This window comes from Sinocyclocheilus anshuiensis, unplaced genomic scaffold, assembly GCF_001515605.1.
Source record: "Sinocyclocheilus anshuiensis isolate Anshui unplaced genomic scaffold, SAMN03320099.WGS_v1.1 scaffold1429, whole genome shotgun sequence".
Taxonomy (NCBI): Eukaryota; Metazoa; Chordata; class Actinopteri; order Cypriniformes; family Cyprinidae; genus Sinocyclocheilus; species Sinocyclocheilus anshuiensis.
In genome coordinates, this window is record NW_015548305.1 from 216588 (window position 1) to 237128 (window position 20541).

General features: G+C 39.5%; 1 protein-coding gene across 1 annotated transcript in view; it reads left to right on the top strand.

The window, feature by feature from the left end:
• Positions 1-20541, top strand: part of LOC107656176 (diacylglycerol kinase zeta-like) — a 50571-nt gene that overhangs the window by 15413 nt on the left and 14617 nt on the right. The window contains exons 23-29 of the mRNA XM_016443914.1: positions 2139-2218; positions 7321-7365; positions 8287-8356; positions 11747-11787; positions 11899-12095; positions 16514-16615; positions 18931-18987. Of these exons, the coding sequence (XP_016299400.1) occupies positions 2139-2218; positions 7321-7365; positions 8287-8356; positions 11747-11787; positions 11899-12095; positions 16514-16615; positions 18931-18987 (592 nt within the window). The remainder of the gene's footprint in view (positions 1-2138; positions 2219-7320; positions 7366-8286; positions 8357-11746; positions 11788-11898; positions 12096-16513; positions 16616-18930; positions 18988-20541) is intronic.

Consider the following 20541-nt stretch of genomic DNA (forward strand, 5'->3'; position numbering starts at 1 on the left):
AACACAGTGAACATGTTGCATCCACTTAAGTTACAATGGATTATATTTCTCATAGTTATAATGTATTATAAGTCTCCTATCTTGCCATCTTTCTTATGCTACTTTACCTAAAGCAATCAAAGACCACTTATAGTAAGTATAGTAATGATAATAATAATAATATTTTTCTCAAACGGTTCCCCAACAGACAAACTGACTGCAAGTAACTTTGCAAGTACGTCAACATTCTACCTACCCTAACCTTAAACTAAGCCTACTAATACTCTAAATGAGAGTTAGTTGACATGTAGTTGCAAAGTTGCTTATAGTCAATAGACTAAGGGGACCATCAAAATAAAATGTAAACTAACATATAAACATTGCTTTTTTTTTCAGTTGAAATTATTAACTAGCTCACATCAAAATTAATATTAGCCTCACAGGGAACACTCAACACCTAACCACTCACAAGATGTAGTAAGATACTGTGCAGAACTTAAATAAACAATGTCAAGATATATAGCCCATTATAAATGTAAAAGTAGATTTAATATGGTGTTCCTTGTGTGTTATAAATAATCATAATCTTAAAAGTTATAACCACAAATGTGTAAGCATTATAATGTATTATAATTGTTGTTATGATTATTTATAAGATTATATAACGTATTATAAGGTTTTTTATAATGCATTATGCATTCATTATAATATCTTAAGAATACCCTTATAATGTATTACAAATGTGGGCTTCATAGAAAGTGTTACCTCAGTCTCTTTGTCTAAGTATACATGACACAATGCGTAATCAGATAATTGAAGTATTAAATACTCATTGCACATCACCTCTGTTTGATTAACTTGTATACATGCTGCACGAAGCTGAGCTACAATCACATTATCTAGGCCAGTTAGTCAGACTGCCATGATGTTCATTTAACATCATAAAAAGACAAATTACTGCTTTAATTTAACTGAAATGAAACTTTTAAAGTGCATGTCAACTGCGAGATAGCGATTAGCTCTTTGCTGTTCATACAGCTGTTCTGTACTCTCTCTTTTGTGATACAAAAATATACCACACATCCCTGTGTCTCATCTGCTCACTGCTGTCAGTCCCTCTTCACTCTTCAGAAGAGGCTTGACAATACCTCCAACTGAAAAGAAAGAGAGAGAGCGCAGATCAAACCTGAATTGAATTTGGGAAGGACTGTTCAGATGTTGCTAAGCAACCCAACCTTCCTCAATGGAAGAGACCTCTCCCATTTCTCGCTTCTCTCTCTCTCTCTCTCTCTCTCTCTGCTCATTTCTTCCTGCTTCCCCTGTCGCTTTCTCTGTCTCACTCTCTCACTTCCCACTTTGTCAGAGAAACTTGCCATCCTCTTGAGAATGCTCATTTAATTTAGAAATATTACCCTGCCTCTCTGAAGTGTGTGAGACTTGGCTCAGGGCAGGGCATGACTGCTGCTCCTCCAGCTTTCAAATGTACACTACTGTATCTTCATAACGCTCAGGGTGGTTGAGTGTATCACGCTACAGTTAGGATCTCAGTGTTGGATCTATGCTTTTTACCCTTTTACTCTAAAGTGACTTGGACTGGAGAATATCCATATGCATGAGAGGACACATGTACCCTCAGTAACCACTGCGGAAACATCATATTTCATCTTATTCTCTCACTGACAGCACATGTAAGAGCAGGCCTACAGCCATGTGTCTCCAAAATGCCTGCAGTGGTTTAGACTCCAGTGCAGATAAAATTGCCACATCCTCCCCATCAAGTCCTATTACTGTCTGACCTTGTTTCATGAGGAATCTGTGGATTAGTTTGAATGAGTTTGATTGGGTCTGAGCCAGTGCGTGTTGCATACAACTGCCATAAATCATAATGATCAACTCTTCTGCTTGCAGATGTATTCACAAAGATAAAGATGTATTAGCTTATACCTTACATAATTGAAAATAGCATTTCTTTCTTTTTCTTTCTTTCTTTTGCTCTCTTCTTTTATTTTTACTCTTTCTCCCACTGCTGATCAGTATCTCCTGAGAGGAAAGAATGTGGGCCAAGTTTTTCACAACACACAGCAGACTGTTACTGTGAGATTCTGTTTCTTCTCCTCATCCCTCGTTCTAACTTCTCTTTTCGTCTTTCCTTTTCGCAGCAATTCCACTGGGTCTCATCGTTGTCCCGGGAGACAGTGATTTGGAAACCTGTCGAGCTCACATCGAGAGACTACAGGAGGTAAAAAATGAGAGGGTGGGGTTAACAGATGGAGTGGGGTAAAAGTGAGAAATGAAGAGGATAGGAAAAGAGAGGAGGAGAGAGGTGTTAAGAGTTTGATTAATGATGGGAACAGTCAGTCAGAGTCAGAATATAATGAGGGAGAAGTTATACTGCACTACAGTACAGAGCAGTGGTGCTCAACTGAATTTGCTTTAGGACCCAGATTGTACATCTAGTGGCAACACAACACAGTATCACAATGGTTAATTATACAGTAGCAAAGATCTGCAACTTCCTTATGAACAGCCGTTAATGAAATAGGTATTATGAAATCAATGAACAAATTCATTTCAAATCATTTATTCACCGACATATTGTTCCAAACCTGTGGAACATAACCTGTGGAACATAAAAGAAGATGTTTTGAAAAAAGTTAGTAACCAAGCAGTTTTGGTCAACATTGACTGCCATTTTATGGACGAAAAAAAAAAGCATTTCTGAAAATATCTTCTCATATATTCCATAGAGGAAAGAAAGTCATACTTGATAAATGATGATAGAATTTTCATTTTGGGTTAATTATCCCTTTAAATTATACATATTGTTTATTCATCTATGTTCTAGGTTAATGTTAACTAATTACCATGAATCTAGCTGTATAAATTATGTTACTTTTTATATTGTTCATGGTTTGTTCATGATACCTACAGCATAAACCAGTGTTAACAAATTGAACCTTATTGTTAAGCGTTGCCCAAAAATCAAACATTAAAATATGTGGTTAATGCAGCAACATGTATAATTATAAAAATGACAACTGAAATAAGAAAACTGTCTTTTGAATTCTGACGATGCCATGCTTTCTAGACCAGGAGTTTTCAACCTTTTAGGACATGTGCTGCACACATCTGAATATTTGTGTTGAAGTGTTCTGGAACAGTGTTGTAAATACAACTTAACCACTGATTTCTAGTCGTGTCCATTTTTGGAAGGCCAAACAAAGTAGTTTCGCTTTCACAACGAAACACAGCGTCACACACGGTGGCCTAGAGTGAGCGGTGGCGGCCTAGAGTGAGCAGAGGCCGGGGGCTAGAGTGAGGAACGGCTGGAGGGCTTGAGTGAGCAGAGCAGAATGTGACGACTCCGCTTCGTCCACGGTGAAAGCCGATCCGGTGATCCACAGTGCAAAGTTGTTGTATTTCCTCAGCAACCAGCACGGATCAGCTCCAGGCATGACGAAGCAGATATTGTCCTCTTTTGGAAGGCCAAACAAAGTAGTTTCGCTTTCACAATGAAACACACAGCGCCTTCACGACATGGCGGCGGCTGCAACAACAATACTACAGCGAGAATAAAAGTTACGCCTTCTTTCTTTGCGTGAACATTTGGGCAGCGTTATGCAAATCTTCCCACATAGTGACGTAGATATGTGGGGGCATGTTAGAACGAGCCGTTTTAGGTAGGCGTGGCTGACTCTTAACTTTTATAAAGAATATCTCTTTGGATTTGAGACTTTAGTCTTTGCAACTTTACAGATCTTCTTTATGCACCAAGAGCTTGTAACACTCCAAAGAGAAAGGAAAAATTGAAATCGCATCATATGACCCCTTTAAAACAACCGACTGTGCTTACAAGGATACTTGTCAAGACAGAACATTGGTATTCACCTGCTGTCCGAGAAGGCTATCTGTTTGTGCACTTCAGATGTGTGCGCGGTGCGCATAGAAACGCTTTATTACAGCGCGTGCGTACCGCACTGAGATGTCTTGGGCTTATATGGCGTAAATTACTTTAATGTTTAAATTGACAAGACTTAAAACACGTGAGAATGAAAAACTTTCTTGAGGAAGCAGCACTGGCCTGATCGTTAAGATAGTAAATCATTTTGCACTGTCAATAAGCTAGTGATGTTTTGTTCGTGAACGAATCGTTCTTTTTGAACGAATCTTTTAGGTGAACGAATCGTTCTCGTTCACGTAATCCATTGACTCATATTTCTCATTCACTGAAATTCCTCCCTCCAGAGCAGCGCGGTGCTATTAGCAGCGCATGCGCAGATCAGTGAACCGGGTAGCTCTGTGTACTTTCATCCTGTCAAAGAATGACAAACCTCAAGCCAATAGCCTTCGAGTTTGAGATGTGACGGAGCATGTGATTTGTTGAATGTAGTGAACGAATATGCCCTTCACTGAACGAGTTTATTTTGAGTCTGAACGAGATCGAGAGATCTTCTCGTTTGTGAACGAGTTGAATGAACTGGTACATCTCGTTCGTGAATGAAATGACCGAACTGGTACATATCTAGTTCGTGAACGAAATGAATGAGAGTGTACCTGGTCAGTCGTCCATTTAGCATGTCAATCTCGATCAGCAATCAGCAGAAAGCAGATGCAAAGCGCAGTTATAGGTAGTGTGCACATACGCTTGTTTATATATTCATATTTAGCATACAGAACATAACTCCACGTTTAATCCCCGATTTATGAATGTGTAATTGTCGGACCAAACAATTAAAATGTTAATTATGCAAGAAAACCTTGTGCTTTGGTCATCTGAACAACTTATTTAGACTTTATTTAATTAGATTATGCACACATTTTAATAAAGCCAAATCAGTTTTTGTAACAAGTGAATACGGTCGTTGACTTAAGACACAACACATAAAACACTCTTTTTCGCCACCTGCTGGCGTATTTATGTAATATGAAGAAATGGTCACTGAACGAATCAGTGAACGAATCTGAACAAATCATTTTGGTGAACAAACTGAAAATGAACGAATCTCTTGAAAGAATCAAAATTTCCATTACTACAATAAGTGTGACTGACACTCGAGCCAACTCTGCTCTAACTGTCGACTAGCAGTGGGAGTCAGATTGCCCCCTAGTGGATGGCTAAAGATTTGCTAACTCATATTCATAAATCCTCAAGGGAATGTCTCTGAATTAACTGATGCTCGCGCCCCCCTTGACAGGTGAAAACCCCTGTTCTAGACAACAATTCACAAGACAAAACAAATTGGGATTTGTGCAAACAATGTTTGTCCTTTTGCAAATGAACCCATATTCAGCCTTGTGTAATAATGTATTTTGAATCCATGCCAGCATCCGCCTCATGTAGCTTGTTTCTGTGAAGTGACAAATTAAATACTGTAGTTTAATCAGACACACAGTTTTTGATGTCAGTAACTAAAAATAATGCAGTGTTTTCTCCTCCTTTTTTACAAGTTATTCTAATAATTTACTGTTGTGACTATGCTCATTTTTTGGCTAGCTGAACATTATTATATGCATTTACCATTGTTTTTTCACTACTGTTGTGAGCCACCAGTTGTTGAGAGCCCCTGGTATAGATTATCTTATTCATTCATGGCATCTCATTCTGGCCTTGTTTAAGTTCATACATTCCTATTAAGTTACAGTGGTTATATGTAACAAAGTTCGTAGTCACGGGAAGAAGGAGGCAGGAACCGGCGCTCATTTAAACATAACTTTAGTTTAATAATAAAATAAACCCAAAACTGAAAATAGCGCGACAGCCCCTCACGGACGACTGCTGCGCACAAACAGAAACAAAACAACATAAAATCCAGGCCTGGTCCTCTCTCGTCCTCCACTGTCGTCGCTCCTCCATTTATCTTTCCGGAGCTCCTCCGTGGGACTTGAGACCGGTGAGTGGCGCAGGTGTCCCTCATTATCTTTCACTCCACCGGCCTCGCTCCGCTCTCACAGCTCTCGGCCCCGCCCCACTCGTCACATACCCCCATCGCCCCTCGCAGGCTGGGGGTACCCACGAGACTGCGCTCTACTTTCCCCCGGGGGCCCCGTCACAGCGGCCACAGCACCTGGGGGTATGGACAGACGAGGCAAGAGAAAAGGAGACGGAAGGATGAGGAGAGACAGAGACGAGAGAGGGAAGAGAGGGAAAAAAAATTCTTGTTCCGGTTCCCAGACACACTGCCGCTCGGCCCTCCACCAGCTGGGCAAACTCTTCCGCGATGTCTGGCGGTGGCGCTGGATAGCCCTCGGTGGGTGGGTCACAACCCAGGCGGCCGGCAGCGAGTTCGTCTGCCCCCCCGGTCACTCCAGCCCACCGCCTCGAGCATCCATGGCGGCAGACTGCTCCGCCATGCTCGATGGCACCACGGATTCACCACAGCAGCGAGATCTCTGGCAGCGTGTCCCTCCTTCCTCCCGGGTTTCGGCACCAATGTAACAAAGTTCGTAGTCACGGGAAGAAGGAGGCAGGAACCGGCGCTCATTTAAACATAACTTTAGTTTAATAATAAAATAAACCCAAAACTGAAAATAGCGCGACAGCCCCTCACGGACGACTGCTGCGCACAAACAGAAACAAAACAACATAAATAGTCCAGGCCCGGTCCTCTCTCGTCCTTCACTGTTGTTACTCCTCCTTTTATCCTTCCGGAGCTCCTCCGTGGGACTCGAGACCGCTGAGCAATAGAGAAGGCAATGAGTGTTATCACTACGTCGGAGACACGCTAGCTTTCCCAAGGCCGACGAACTTAGAGTGATTACAATAATCCGGGTTTAAATCGCACTCAAATTGATTTGATTTTGACGCAGTATTTGTCCTCCACTGTCGTCACTCCTCCTTTTATCCTTCCGGAGCTCCTCTGTGGGACTTGAGACCGGTGAGTGGCGCAGGTGTCCCTCATTATCTTTCACTCCACCGGCCTCGCTCCGCTCCCACAGCTCTCGGCCCCGCCCCACTCGTCACATTATACAAATATAACTTCACAATTAGCTGAAAAACAGACCAGTAAGAGCCTTCGTTTAGAGGTATATGTACAGTAAATGATGGTTTAATGGTTCACACACACACACACACACACACACACACACTCTCTCACACACTGTGCAGCAGGTCAGAATGAAACACCCTTGGCAGTAAGGTTGTGTGAGTGTCTGGGGCAGAATTAAGTGTTCTTCAAAAAGAAAAGTAGTCTCAAAGTTAAATGCTTACATTCATTCACATGCTGTAGGGTCTTCTCCAAGAAACACTGTTGTCCATCTGCTCCAATCTGTATGTGTCTGAACTGACGGGCTGATCTAATGGGCTTTGTGTGTATGTATCTAATGTAATGGGGTCTCCTGCAGGACTTTGTGTCGTGTCACCCATCCCTGCAGCGGCTGGTGCTCCAGGTGGGTGAGACACCTGCGAGAGGTGAGACAGGCACACCTGGAGCACTTTCAGGAACAAGACTGGAAATACAGCCTGGACAATGAATCGAGAAAACCAAACAGAGTGCTGTTTGTACAATCAGATTTTGATAGGCATGCCTCCACAAACCCAACCTAGATAAACTTCAGCAGCACATTTGTGTACTATAAAATTATGCTCGGAGGCAGACATGTTTACCGTGAGAGTGCATAAACCACTGGAGAGATAAAATAAGCAAGAGAGTTTGTCTTCACATACTGTAGAGCTTAACATGATCCCTAAAGCAAAGTATTCTGAAATTCATCCTAAATCTCTCCCACATCTTTCTCTGTGAGATTAGAGCACTCTAGCGCCTCCTAGACACTAGTCTGTTTGCAGACGTGAAGAGAACCCTCGTTAGTACAGCATTCCCTCTTGACAGATGTTATGGGTGAAACTTCAAATAAGCACACATTACAGTAAGCGCTTACTAAGTTAAATCCACTCAATCAGATCTTCGTTCCCTGAAGATTTCCCCTGGGTCCTAAGTGCTCCTGTGTGCTTTGTTTGGATGGATGCCTTGGATCACATTTAGCCTCTGTAGAGAATGGCAGCTTTCTTTATAGTGATGGTGCATGCAGGTGTTGTGTTTATTGTGTGCTGTGAGTGTAGTCTTTGTAATGTGTATTTGACTCTGTTGCATGACTTATGTAGATCTTCAATTGGCAGTTTGGTGCTTTAGGGAAAGAATTGATGTGACAGAAAATAATGACAGGTCTGTGTGTGTGATGAAAATAGTAAACTTATGCACTGTTCATATACTGATCATTTGCTTCTGCAAAAACTGACACTAATCGGAATTCTATCAACCTTTCTTCTCTTCCCATCTCCTACCCTATATTTTCTTCTCCTTTCTTTCACAGGAAGGTGACGGGACCAAATCAAAGGCTTTGTCGTCTCAGAGGCTGTCGCCAAAATGGTGCTTTCTCGACTGTGAGTATTCTTTTCACAGTAGTTTGGATGTTAGAATTCGGAGTTAGATCTGGGGTATTGAACAGCAAGTGTGCCATGGTGGCCCTCAAGGATGTGGGCTGGAGTTGTGTTTATCAGTGCACAAAGCTGTAGGTGTTTGCAGTGAATAAAATGGCAAAGAGTAAAGGTCAGAGATTCAAAACTGTGAGTCAGACCCACAAAATATTATCTTATCAGTGCCAGAATCAAAGCTAGGAAAAGAGAAAGAGTCATGAATCTCCATACTAAAGAACAGAATCTACTCTGGCATTTCAGTGCCAATAAGGAGTGCCAAGATGATTACTGTCAGCAGGAGAGAATTACAGCCACAGGGAAAGATTATATTTTTTAAATATATTCAATAAATTTTTTCAATAAATTCAAATAGAAAATAGTTATTTGTTATAATATTATAATATTTCACAATATTACTTTTTTACTGTATTTTTGATCAAATGAATGCAACCTTGGTCACTTCTTTCAGAAACAATAAGTCATACTGACCTCAAACTTTTTAACGGTAGTGTATGTATTTAAACAGTGCTTTATTGTTTGTTTGTACACTCTATCCTACAAGCCCATTATTGACACTATGCATACCTTTATGTGAACAGCTTTCCAATTTTTGCAGTAATCTCCTTTTTGATCAATGTGAATCTGTGAAGATGTGGATTAATGTCAGCTCAAAGAAAAGTGGGGAATCGGACTACATAAGTCTTGAAAAGGATGCAACGTGTTCACAACCTAGCAATATCAATGCATACTTAAATAATCTCATATAATGGCAACTAATTTAAAAAGACTGATAAGGGGGAAATGTCTTCAAGGAGTCAAGGCTTTTAGATGACATTCTTCAAATGTAAACATTCCCGAATGCACTGAACTTTCAAGGAGCAAAGACATAATTATACACATTATGTATTCTATGAGAAGTGATAAATAAAAATAAATATTTTTTTGCATACAGGTGTCACTTTTGTTGAGAGGTACATCGAAGCACTGACGCAAGTTGTGTTGAAAAGGCCATCAGGCTTTCCTTTGACAGCATCTCAAGATGTGGGGAGTCAGTCAGCATTATACACAAATCCTCTGTGACAGCTGAGTCACGTTCACATAGATCCTAAACTGCTACACATCAAACCAGTGAAATAGTACATCACATTCCCCTGTTCAATAATTGCATCTTTCCACCCTTTTTTCATCCTTTCATTCCTGTCCCTCCTTCCTCACTTCCCACCGGCCCAGAGGAAAATTCATCTCCTCATTTTAAGACTAAAAAGTTTCGAGGGCTTTATTACCAGAGCAGAGAACTGCAGGATGAGTCAGAACTTTTCAGAGTGATTGTGGCAGCACTTCTGATCTCAGCTCAGTCTTATGAAGTTGCTGTCAAGTAATTACCAGTGCAAGCAGGGGCAAAGTCTGATCCGAGGCCAGTGTTACACAGTTTTCCTGGATCATCTCAGATAATTCCTGCCCCAGAGCAGATGTCACCAGAGTGTGAGGAATCATGTGCATTCATTACTTTTGCTGCAAATGTGTTATTTAAAGGTATGAGGACAAGCTTGTGGGAGTATATGTGTGCATTTTCAGCACGTGCATTCTCTTTGAGAGTAGTTTGCTTCGATGAGATGTGAGATCCACAGCAATCTCTCTTTTCCCGCTAATTAAAGGTGACATATCATGAAAATCTGATTTTCCAGGTTTTAAGTGCTATAATCAGGTCCTCGGTGCATCTACCAACCAAGGAAACGTGAAAAAGATTAACCCAGTAACTTTGTTTTGGTAAGCCTTTTTCTGCAAGCGTCTGAGAAAATGAGCGCGTCTGATTTCGCTCCCTTGGTGACGTGGCAAAGGGATCTCATTATAATATTACCGCCTCTTAATCTGTAAGTTTCCAACCACAGTGCCGTCATTTTGATTTCGCAAGCACAACGGTGTACTAGTTCTAATGCCATGGTGAAAGTTTGAGCAAAACATGCTAACTGTTCTGTCTTTGGCTGCACAGACGAGCACAGAACACTATTTACAGTCCCAGCCTCAGAGGAGACAAGAGAGCAGTGGATTTATTGATTTATTTACTGTATATTGCTGCTGCCACACATCTAAAATAAACATGCGGTTTATTTCCCAGCAGTTTACCTTCACAGACATAACTGACTGTTTTTGTAACTCGTGTGTTTTTAACGTAAACTTGTGTATGAATGAGAACTTAGTTTAGTACTCACATGCTGTGACAGCCGCTTTCTGTCCGTGTGCTTCAGATGTGTGCGCTCAGAAAACCGTATATCTGAAGTTTAAACTCATATGATTTAAAACGCATGATTTCAGCACGATAAAATTGATAATCAGAACCAAAACAGATGTTTTTAGCAGGTCCGAGCTGTAATGGCGCAGCTCTATTCTGGAACATGGGGCAGGGAGCAGCAGCTCATTTGCATTTAAAGACACAGGCCCGAAAAACAGCGTGTTCCTGCTTCCACTCAAAATAGGCATTTTCAAAATGATATAATAAATGATCTGTGGAGTATTTTGAGCTGAAACTTCACAGACACATTCTGGGGACACCAGAGACTTATATTACATATTGTAAAAAGGGGCGTAATATGTCTCCTTTAAAAACAAACATGTCTGGGTCGTTTTGACCCAGCTGGTTTAGGATAAGTATTTGACCCAACAACCCTAACCCTAGCTATTGCTTCAAAATTACTATACTGCTGAAAATAAATTACTATACTCCCAAAATGAGTTGGGAGAGAATGACTACAGTAACATCACAGGCTATAGTAATTATCAATAGGTAAAATATTATTGCAAGAATACAGAAATAGACAAAAATGTAGGCAAAAGTGAAAACAATGTGTACAGATCGAGAAAAAGTGCAGAAAAGAATGGCAACTCAACAGTTACACATCTTATGCAGTTAAATTATATTCATTTTTAAATGTTAATTTAACATTGTTGAATAAATGTTGATTATTATGCTTGGATTAGTTTTCTTTTCCACATGTTTTACTGCAAGCATGGATAGATGTGGCATTGGCACTCACAGAAATGTTGGAACTTGCATGGCATGCATGATCTCTTTCATATCTGGAGCACTGTTGGGTTTCTGATTATGAGCAATTATTAACCCAAATTGGGTCAAATCAAGCCAGCTTCCTTACCCAATAGTCTCAATCAAGTGTTTGAGTTGAAAAAATAACCCAGGGTTTTATAGAGTGTAGATGTTGAAACAGTACTGTTGTGTAATTGGAGACATGAACATTAGAAGAAGAGATATATTCTGTCATCTCTTCTGCTTGAACTTGCTCTTGAATGTCTGGTGCCTAATCACAAGCCTGATTTCTCGTTTTTTATGTTTTGTGTTTGCAGCTACAACAGCTGATCGATTCTACAGGATTGATCGAGCTCAAGTGAGTCCTCTGTACAATACCTCTTTAGAGTAATTCAAACTACAATTGAGCAATTTTAAGTATCCACAAACAAACTATTCACATTTGTCTGGTGTCTGTGTCATCCCTCAGGAGCATCTTAACTACGTGACTGAAATTTCTCAGGATGAGCTGTTCGTTTTGGACCCAGAGCTGGTTGTCACAGAGACGGTCAGCACATCGCCAGGCATGCCAGACCTGGTGGACTCCTCTAGTGATGCCCCTTCTGATCCACGTAAATTTGCCTTCCCATCATCCTCTTCTTCTCCACCAAACTCACCCGGACCCAGGTGAGATACACGGGCAAACATAAAGGGAACCGTTTAAATGTAACCAGCACCACACTGCCAGCTAGTCTTTGCCTTTCTTGACAATATAACAATGTTTTGATGAATGAGTTATTTTATGCAAACTTTCATAAAGGAGACATTTTCATTATCAGTGGCAGCTAATAACTGGTAATAACTGATGGCTGTTAGCTGACAGCAGCTTCTGTTCTGTAATATCAGCCAACAGGGAGCAGAAGAGCATCGAGCCGCCTGGTGGCAGTGTGGTTCTCACAGCTCAGCTGCTTTGTACAAATGCTACATCAACAACACTAATTCTAATACACTGATAACCGTGTTTAACATCCACCTAGGGTGCCTTATATTTGTTACTTTTAAGATGGATTTTATATAAACGTACACTTGTGTGTAGGCAGGTTCATACATGAATGTCTATGCATGTTTGCATGTGCAAATGAGAATGTGATTGTGATATTGTGTGTGTATAGCAGAATAATTGTGTGGTTCAGAGTGAGTAAAACAGAGTGTTTCCTGCAGCACAGAGCTTGATCCGATCCTCTGCCTGAAAAAGTCATACAGCATCACAGCCCCTGCTAATCTCCTGTGTGTGTGTGTGTGTGTGTGTGTGTGTGTGTGTGTGTGGAGGGGTAATAGAGCTCAAGACAGAGAATACAGCAGTGTTAATTTCGTTGACGAATCATTTTCGTCATAATTTTCATCGACAACATTTTTTTCACCGAGGATCATCCACCTAGGGTGCCTTATATTTGTTACTTTTAAGATGGATTTTATATAAACGTACACTTGTGTGTAGGCAGGTTCATACATGAATGTCTATGCATGTTTGCATGTGCAAATGAGAATGTGATTGTGATATTGTGTGTGTATAGCAGAATAATTGTGTGGTTCAGAGTGAGTAAAACAGAGTGTTTCCTGCAGCACAGAGCTTGATCCGATCCTCTGCCTGAAAAAGTCATACAGCATCACAGCCCCTGCTAATCTCCTGTGTGTGTGTGTGTGTGTGTGTGTGTGTGTGTGTGTGTGTGTGTTTGGAGGGGTAATAGCGCTCAAGACAGAGAAAGTGAATACAGAAAGTCAATTAGCTTTTTTTCTGTTTTTCTGTCTTTGTGAATGTTTCAGGTTTAATTATTAAATTACTGAATGAAATCAGTTGAAATTGTGTCAAAATATTTAGCTTAAGCTTCATCATCACACATCCTTTCTGTTATTCTAAATGTAAAAGGTCTGTCAGGAGTGTGTATTTGTTTATGTTCTATTATTATTTTATTTAACCTTAAATGAATGCTTTGCTGAAAAGAGCAGCATTCATTTCTGTTGTTGGTTCAGGCTGGTTAATGCCGGTTATTGCTGATTTTGTGCTGGTAAAGGTTGTCAGCCAGCATTCTGGTTAAGCTGATTGACCATGGAAATCTTATTGGTTAAGCTAGTTAAGAAGCCTGGTGAGGACACCTGCATGTTAGCATCCCATGATGGGGTCCAGCATCCAAAACAGCACATACTCTACTGTTCAAAAGTGTGAGGTCATTAAAATTTTCATTTTTTTGAAAAAAAAAAAAAAAAAAAACTTTTAAATTCAATTGCTCAAAGTGACAGGAAAGACATTTACAATAAATGCCATTTTTAAACTTTCTATTCTTTAAAATTCAAAAATAAATAAATAAAATGTAAAAAATTTTTTAAATCAGTTTCCATGAAAATATGAAAAGGTTTTCAACATTGATAATAATCAGAAATGTTTCTTGAGCACTAAATCAGCATATTAGTTAATTTCTGAAGGATCATGTGACACTGAAGACTGGAGTAGTGTCTGTGAAAATTCACTTTGGACATAATATGAATAAATTACATATATTGAAACAACCGTTCATATATTTAGCCAGGGCTCCAGACTAACTATTTTTACTAGGAGCACTGTAGCCCCTGACTGAAAAGTTTTAGGAGCACAAGCAGAAAATTTAGGGGCACACCTTAAATCAGCCTGCAATGCAATCGTTCACATATTTTCGCCATTTTAAGTGTATTACTGATCAATGCTTTGATAATAAATAGACTTAACTCATAGAGATTACAATGTGCAGTATCCCTTTAGTTTCAGAGAGATATGACAAATATATATGTGATATGATATGATATGATATGATAAAATTACTATTGTTTTGCGTTAAGTGCAGTTACTTAATAATATTACGTTCATTTCGTTTATTTCATGTTTATACACATATGACAGTAAAGCACTAAGCTTGAGTTGGGAAGCTTACAAAATGTATTTTATTAACAGCAACATGTGCAAAATCTAATTTTTATGTAGAAAATATATATATTGTACTCTTATTAAATGTACCATTATCTTCTATAGTTTGTTTGCGTCGCGGTCCGAACTGTTAAACGGTCTGCACTGCGCAGCTCAAACGAGTAGCAGGATTTTGTTACGCTTTTGTTTTGTTTGCCGTTTGATGTTTGTCATATGCAACGGAAATGGCAGCACGAGTTGAACAACGCGGTGGTCACGCCAGTGCGACTGTGCACAAAAGACTGAGCCCTGTTAGCTCATGTTGGTCAGGAAGAGGCTAATAGGGAACTAATTGATCGGAATGATTGAATGGTTAGCTCTGTGATGTTTGTGTCATTATCATTGTCCTCCCAGCTGTGTGTAGCAGTGTAATGTGTCTGGTTGAAACACAGACAAGCCGCTGCACTGGGCATAGCTCTCCTGATTATGTCACGATTTTATAACCCATCCGATAGGAGCTTTTGTTTATGGCTCCCAATGGAAAACATTGAGCGGTCCCTCAGAGCACTGCTGCTGTCATGTGTGCTGTGATTGTGAGATAACAGTCAGCCTTTTGTCTTTAGGGTCTGTGGGTACTTGAGATGTACTGATATATCCTTAATCTTTCTGTATTTGAACTTCAGAATGTCTTTCTCTCACGTCGTACTTTCACCCTACAGTTTCACTGTAAATGTGTCATTTGTCAGCCTTAATGATTCAAATTCTACCTTTTCTCTCTTGGGTTCACTCTAAGCCACTTGGGTTTTCCACATCAAAGCTGAAGTTTTCTTTAATTAGTCTTGTTTACTTCAATTATTGTGTGTTGTTTATTGAACTCTGTTGTGTTAGATACACCACAAGCATACAAAGCAACAAAATGTCAGCATTCTGTTTGGTTTCTGGTTGTGTAATGATTTTTTTTATGCGTAGCCTATATATGTCTGGGTTCTTTTTCTTGTAAAAACAGCAGCATAAAAGATTTCAGATATCATTATATGGCCATTCGCTTTGCTTTTTGTTGCAATAGGCAGGATATTTTCTTCCTTGTCGATACTTAAATATAGTTTCTGCAGTCCTAATGACATGTTTGCGAAACAGCAAGAGTCTTTCAGAGTTTCAGAGAACTTTGGCTCACCTTCTTGTAATTGACATCTCTCCTTTTTCCTCTGCTCATCCTCTTTTCCTTCCATTTTTGTCTTTCTTTAATTTGGTTATTTCGCATTGCATTTGTGCATTTCATCTTTTCATGTATGTATTTAATCGGTGGTACTTTTTGTTTTGGATGGGATTTTTTGGCAACTTTTCTGCTCCTGATTTGTTGTTAGTCGCAGAGACTTATTCAGTCACACAGGCGTATGGCTGCTGACGCGTTTGGCAAGCATTATTACATCGCTTAACTCCCTTGGACATGAAATAACAATCTCTCGCCAAGGCAACATTGAACATGCTTTTGTTCAATTCAGAATCACACAGAATCGCTCATGAAAGGAATTTTAAATTAATAAAAAGATGTAATTAGCCTTTGTGGTGTTAAGTGCTGAGTTTGCCAGGGTGAGCTGTGGGTGAACAAAGTGACAGGAAGCATTGTCTTTTTGAGTCTCTAGAAATGTTTTCTTCTCTCTCTCTTTCGCTCTCTCTTGTCTTCGTAATGTTTTTCCACCGGTTATGCTTTTCCACCAAATGAGATCAGACTGCTACAGGGTGATACATGCACTAGTGGAGATCAAAGGATAGTGTCTCTATCTTTCTCTATCTCTCTGTCTCCACCTTCATCTCTTCCTTTCCTTTTCTCTCACACACTATTATTATATACTATAAACAGAAACAATATACATCTAACCATTTTTTTCCTACTGTATATGTTTTAGGGTATTCCTCATCTATTAGAGGTGTTTTTATTAACCAGACTGTAATTGTGGGTCTTTGCGTGTTACTTTTTTACATCACAAAGACTTCGAACATTAAAGAACAAGTGCACACAACATTATGATTTGTTAGCAGCTGGACTGTGGTACATCACAGCATTTGTTTTTTTGTTGGCTGCAGATATAATGACTGGCCTGCTGTTTCAGTACCAAATATTCCTCTTGATAATGTCTCTGTGTGTGTGTCTCTCTCGTTGTTTCTTCAGGGTTGAAGAGCTCCAAAGGAAGCGTGTTTCCAGTGACAGTTCTGTGGCAGAAGCTCTTGCACACAGTGACTCGCTCAGATCAGCCAAACCAGCTCTCAGCAGGTAAGAGCTACACAGAGAACGTGATCCTCTAGAACACATCTCTGAAACTCCAGCCACGTGGATCAAGCCTGCTGCCATACAAAAATATATATTTTTTCTTTTTCAGGCTGAATGTTCTTGCATGTTCTTTCTGATCTATGTCTGTATAGCCCTAAGCAGAATATTGAGTTCTGCGCTGGTATGAGAGATGCTGATCTGTGAATGTTGAGTAGTTCTGTGAGAGAACCCTTACTAGCTCATCTTTGCTATAGCAAAAAAGAACTATCTCCTTTTGCATATCTATTTTTGTGATGTTTTATTGGTAATGTGTATAGTTTGTAGAGCTGGACAGTATGAAGTACACTTGATGGGCAACAACACACTAATGAGTGTATATCAGTTTTATAACTGTTTCGATTGTAGCTCGTCCAGTCAGAGTCAGTACCAAAAGCTTTTTACTGCATTCGTTTTAATGTTTTGAGTGTTTTGTTTTTAGCTCAAATGCTAGATTTTTAATTTATAGTAAATAATCATTATTATAATTTAATAATAATGAATAATCATATATTTTATTCTGCATTCTGAATAAAAAAGAGAAAATCAAATGAGATGAAGTTCCCTTTTAATTGTAAAATATTGCATTGATTCCCCTCTGTATGTGTAAAAGATGTGTAAATGTGTTTACTGTGCAGAAATGCATTTGGAATTTTCCTTGAACTCTGAATGTGGGTGTGGGTGTGGGTGTGGGTGTGGGTGTGGGTGTGTGTGTGTGTGTGTGTGTGTGTGTGTGTGTGTGTGTCCAAAGGGTTTTCACGAAGGTTTTTAAGGATGCATTTAATAGTTTCCCATGAGCGTTTCATGAGGGCTGCATGAAAAGATTAAACTGTTTTTGCATACATGTCATGACGCTTACAGTACATTGAAGAAAATGCTGGAATATTTCATTTATTATATTTGCTTAGAAGTCTCTGTTCCTGCTTCATTTTTATATTGTTTAGAAAATATATCTGGCAGGACATCAAGCCATTAGGCTCCTGCTTCTTGTGATGTGTATATCTGCATATGTGACCAGGAGAAGATATGGAATGTTTTCCTTAGATGCCCTTTAGGATCCCAGACCTCATAAAGGCATACAGAGAATAGAACCAACCACTGGAAACAGGCCAAGAGATAAAAATACAAAAAGCTGCTGGCCATGAACTGTTAGGTTTTACTGCACAGAAGACATAAGGGCTATCACTGCCTGACTGCTTTCTAGTCAGAAACCACAATCACAAATCTCCCTCTTGTGTGAAATCAGCTCTGTAAAGCACAGAGAGCTGTCCTGGACTCACACACTCCTTTGTGTTCCTAAATTATGGGCTCTTTGGGTCCTATTAAGTTTATCCTAGGGTCAGTAATATCTCAGTAAAAGAAACTTCAATGTCTGCCTGTGGTACATTATATAACATTTGTGCTGGCCATGAATTGATATGCTCCAATGGGGTCCAGGCCACAACCCTGCCTGAGGGGAGGAATATCTGTCCAGACCAGAAATAATAGAACCACCCCTGTTTGTAATGGTGAAATGTATCTGCATTACATCACATGCTTAATGCATTAAAAGTCTTTAAAATGCCACACCAACTCAATCCACAGTCCTTTTAATTTTATTGCCCTGTTGTTTTTGTTTTCTTTTGTGTGTGTGTGTGTGTGTGTGTGTGTGTGTGTGTTTTATTTTCCATGCCATATACTGTATAACATTTTTTGGGTTTGTTCTGCAATTTTCTCTTTTTTTAACACTTTTTTCATGTGACATCTATTTGTCATATTTGTACATTTCATACTTTTTTTTTAATTAAAGGAAGATTGATACAGCTCATACTTTAAAATACTCTTTAATGCAACAACAACAGTGAAATCACCACAATGTATTACTGAATTGATTTGGTATTTTTTCCTTTTACATTCTACTACATGCAAAATTTTTGATTTGCCCTTTCCTTTTGAATATGTCTTGCATATCCAATTTTAAAATCCACGGTGAATATGTATGAGCTGTGTGCAGCCAACAGAAAGCAAGATGTTCAATGTCATGACAGTGACAGAGCAGCTCTAATACAGCATTTTATTTACACTGAACCAAAGCGTAAAACCTAAGTGTACCTAAAACGTTTACACTATTTTTTTTACTGCCATACAAGTATCTGTATTTCCTTTGGGAAATGCAAATCTCATTTGTACTGTGTCACTGTTATGTCACACGATTATTGTCATGTCTTTATCATTTTTGTCATATATTCCCATTCATTTATTTACTTATTTACTTTTTTTTTCATTCTTTTGTCATTTTGAAGGGTGGGGGGTGTTCATCGCTCAAATACAACAGCAGCAGATTTCAAACCTACCAGCAGGTGAGACAAAGCTTTACAGACTTGTCATGTTTCTGTATTCCTCCCCTCTCTGTACCCTTTCAGTTGTGTCTTCTCAGAGCTGCTATAGATGTTAGTGTTGAAAGTGTTCAAAGAGCGGCTCTACTCTTTTAATCCCAGTGGGGATAGTTACCGGCCAGTGGCTTTTCTTAATGTGCACTATGAGTGTCATTGCTGCAATGAGGAAAAGAACTCTTGCACAGCAGGACCTCACCATTTGTGCTGCTGATTATTATTTTTACTGGCCTGTTCTGTTCCTTATTAGGCCCAGCTGTCTCTGTTGACACGGCATTAGAGGGTAGAAGAGATGCACACACGCACATAAGAAGAACACATAAACTGCCAAAAGTTCTGCGAAGCAAAGTACAATCAGAGTAGTAATTTACCCTGTTCTGGTCTAATCTAGTCTGTGCTGATCCAGTAGGGTCACTCCTAGTCTGGTTTGTTCGTGTTTTGTCTTGTCTGGCATTCTCCAGTGTGATGTCTGTCATCGTATTCTCTTAACTGCTGTTTGCTTGAAGACTAAGGGCTGGTTCACACAGTAACTTGTAAATAGCTTCTTCTATGTAAATAGCTGCTAAACGGACGTCTTTGACAATTGCGGTATGTCTTGCTGCTTGCACATAAGCTTTCTGTTTTGAAGACACTGTGTAAGGTTAAAAGAAGTTCAACTTTTAAAAACATCTCAAGACCTTGCCTTTCTTCCATTCATCAGCGCTGCAGCTCTGCAGTTGGATACTATTGTGTGGCGTCTCGTGTGTTTTTTTAAAGCAAAAATGCGTTCTTGTGTGAACAGAAGGGGTTCTAAAAGGTAAAGGGATAGTTCACTCATTTACCCATCCTCTTGTTCCAACCCTGTATGACTGTTAAACATAAAAAAGGAAATTTTGAGCAGTGTCTTCACTGGTTTCCAGAAAAAAGTCATAGATGTTTGGAATGCTATTAGAATGAGTAAATGTTAAAAGAATTCTTTTTTGGTGAACGGTCCCTTTAAGGGATGGCTTCAACATAGACAAGCATAAAGATAGCTTGTTTAAATTGTGACTGCCTGGAAAAATCATGAATCTGTTCTTATATGACACTATCTCTTCCAGTGCTCATATTCTGCAGCTCATCAATACCTCAAATCAGCTTAACATGCTCGAAAGTTTGATTAAACCAGCAGCTTGTACTCTATCTCTCTCTCTATCTCTCTCTCTCTCTCTCTCTGTCTACCAGGGAAATTGATTAGGTTTCTGCTATTGTTGGTTTAATTTTGAATAGGAGTCGTAATTAAATGATGCATGTTTTATGTTGTTTTTCTGTCATACATAAATGAGGGATTTGCATTTTCCTCTAATGGAATTATAGCTGAGCCCATGAGTAACTCTCATTCTGAGGCAGATTTACATCTGAACACTGATACTCAAAGCAAATAACAACAGGAGGAAGCAGGAGCAGGAGTGAGAGATTAGCCCCTTGTTTCCTGAGCAGTCTGAGCGAACTATCTTTAATGTGGTGTCTGCAAATGGTAAACTGGAAGGAGCATAATAAAGG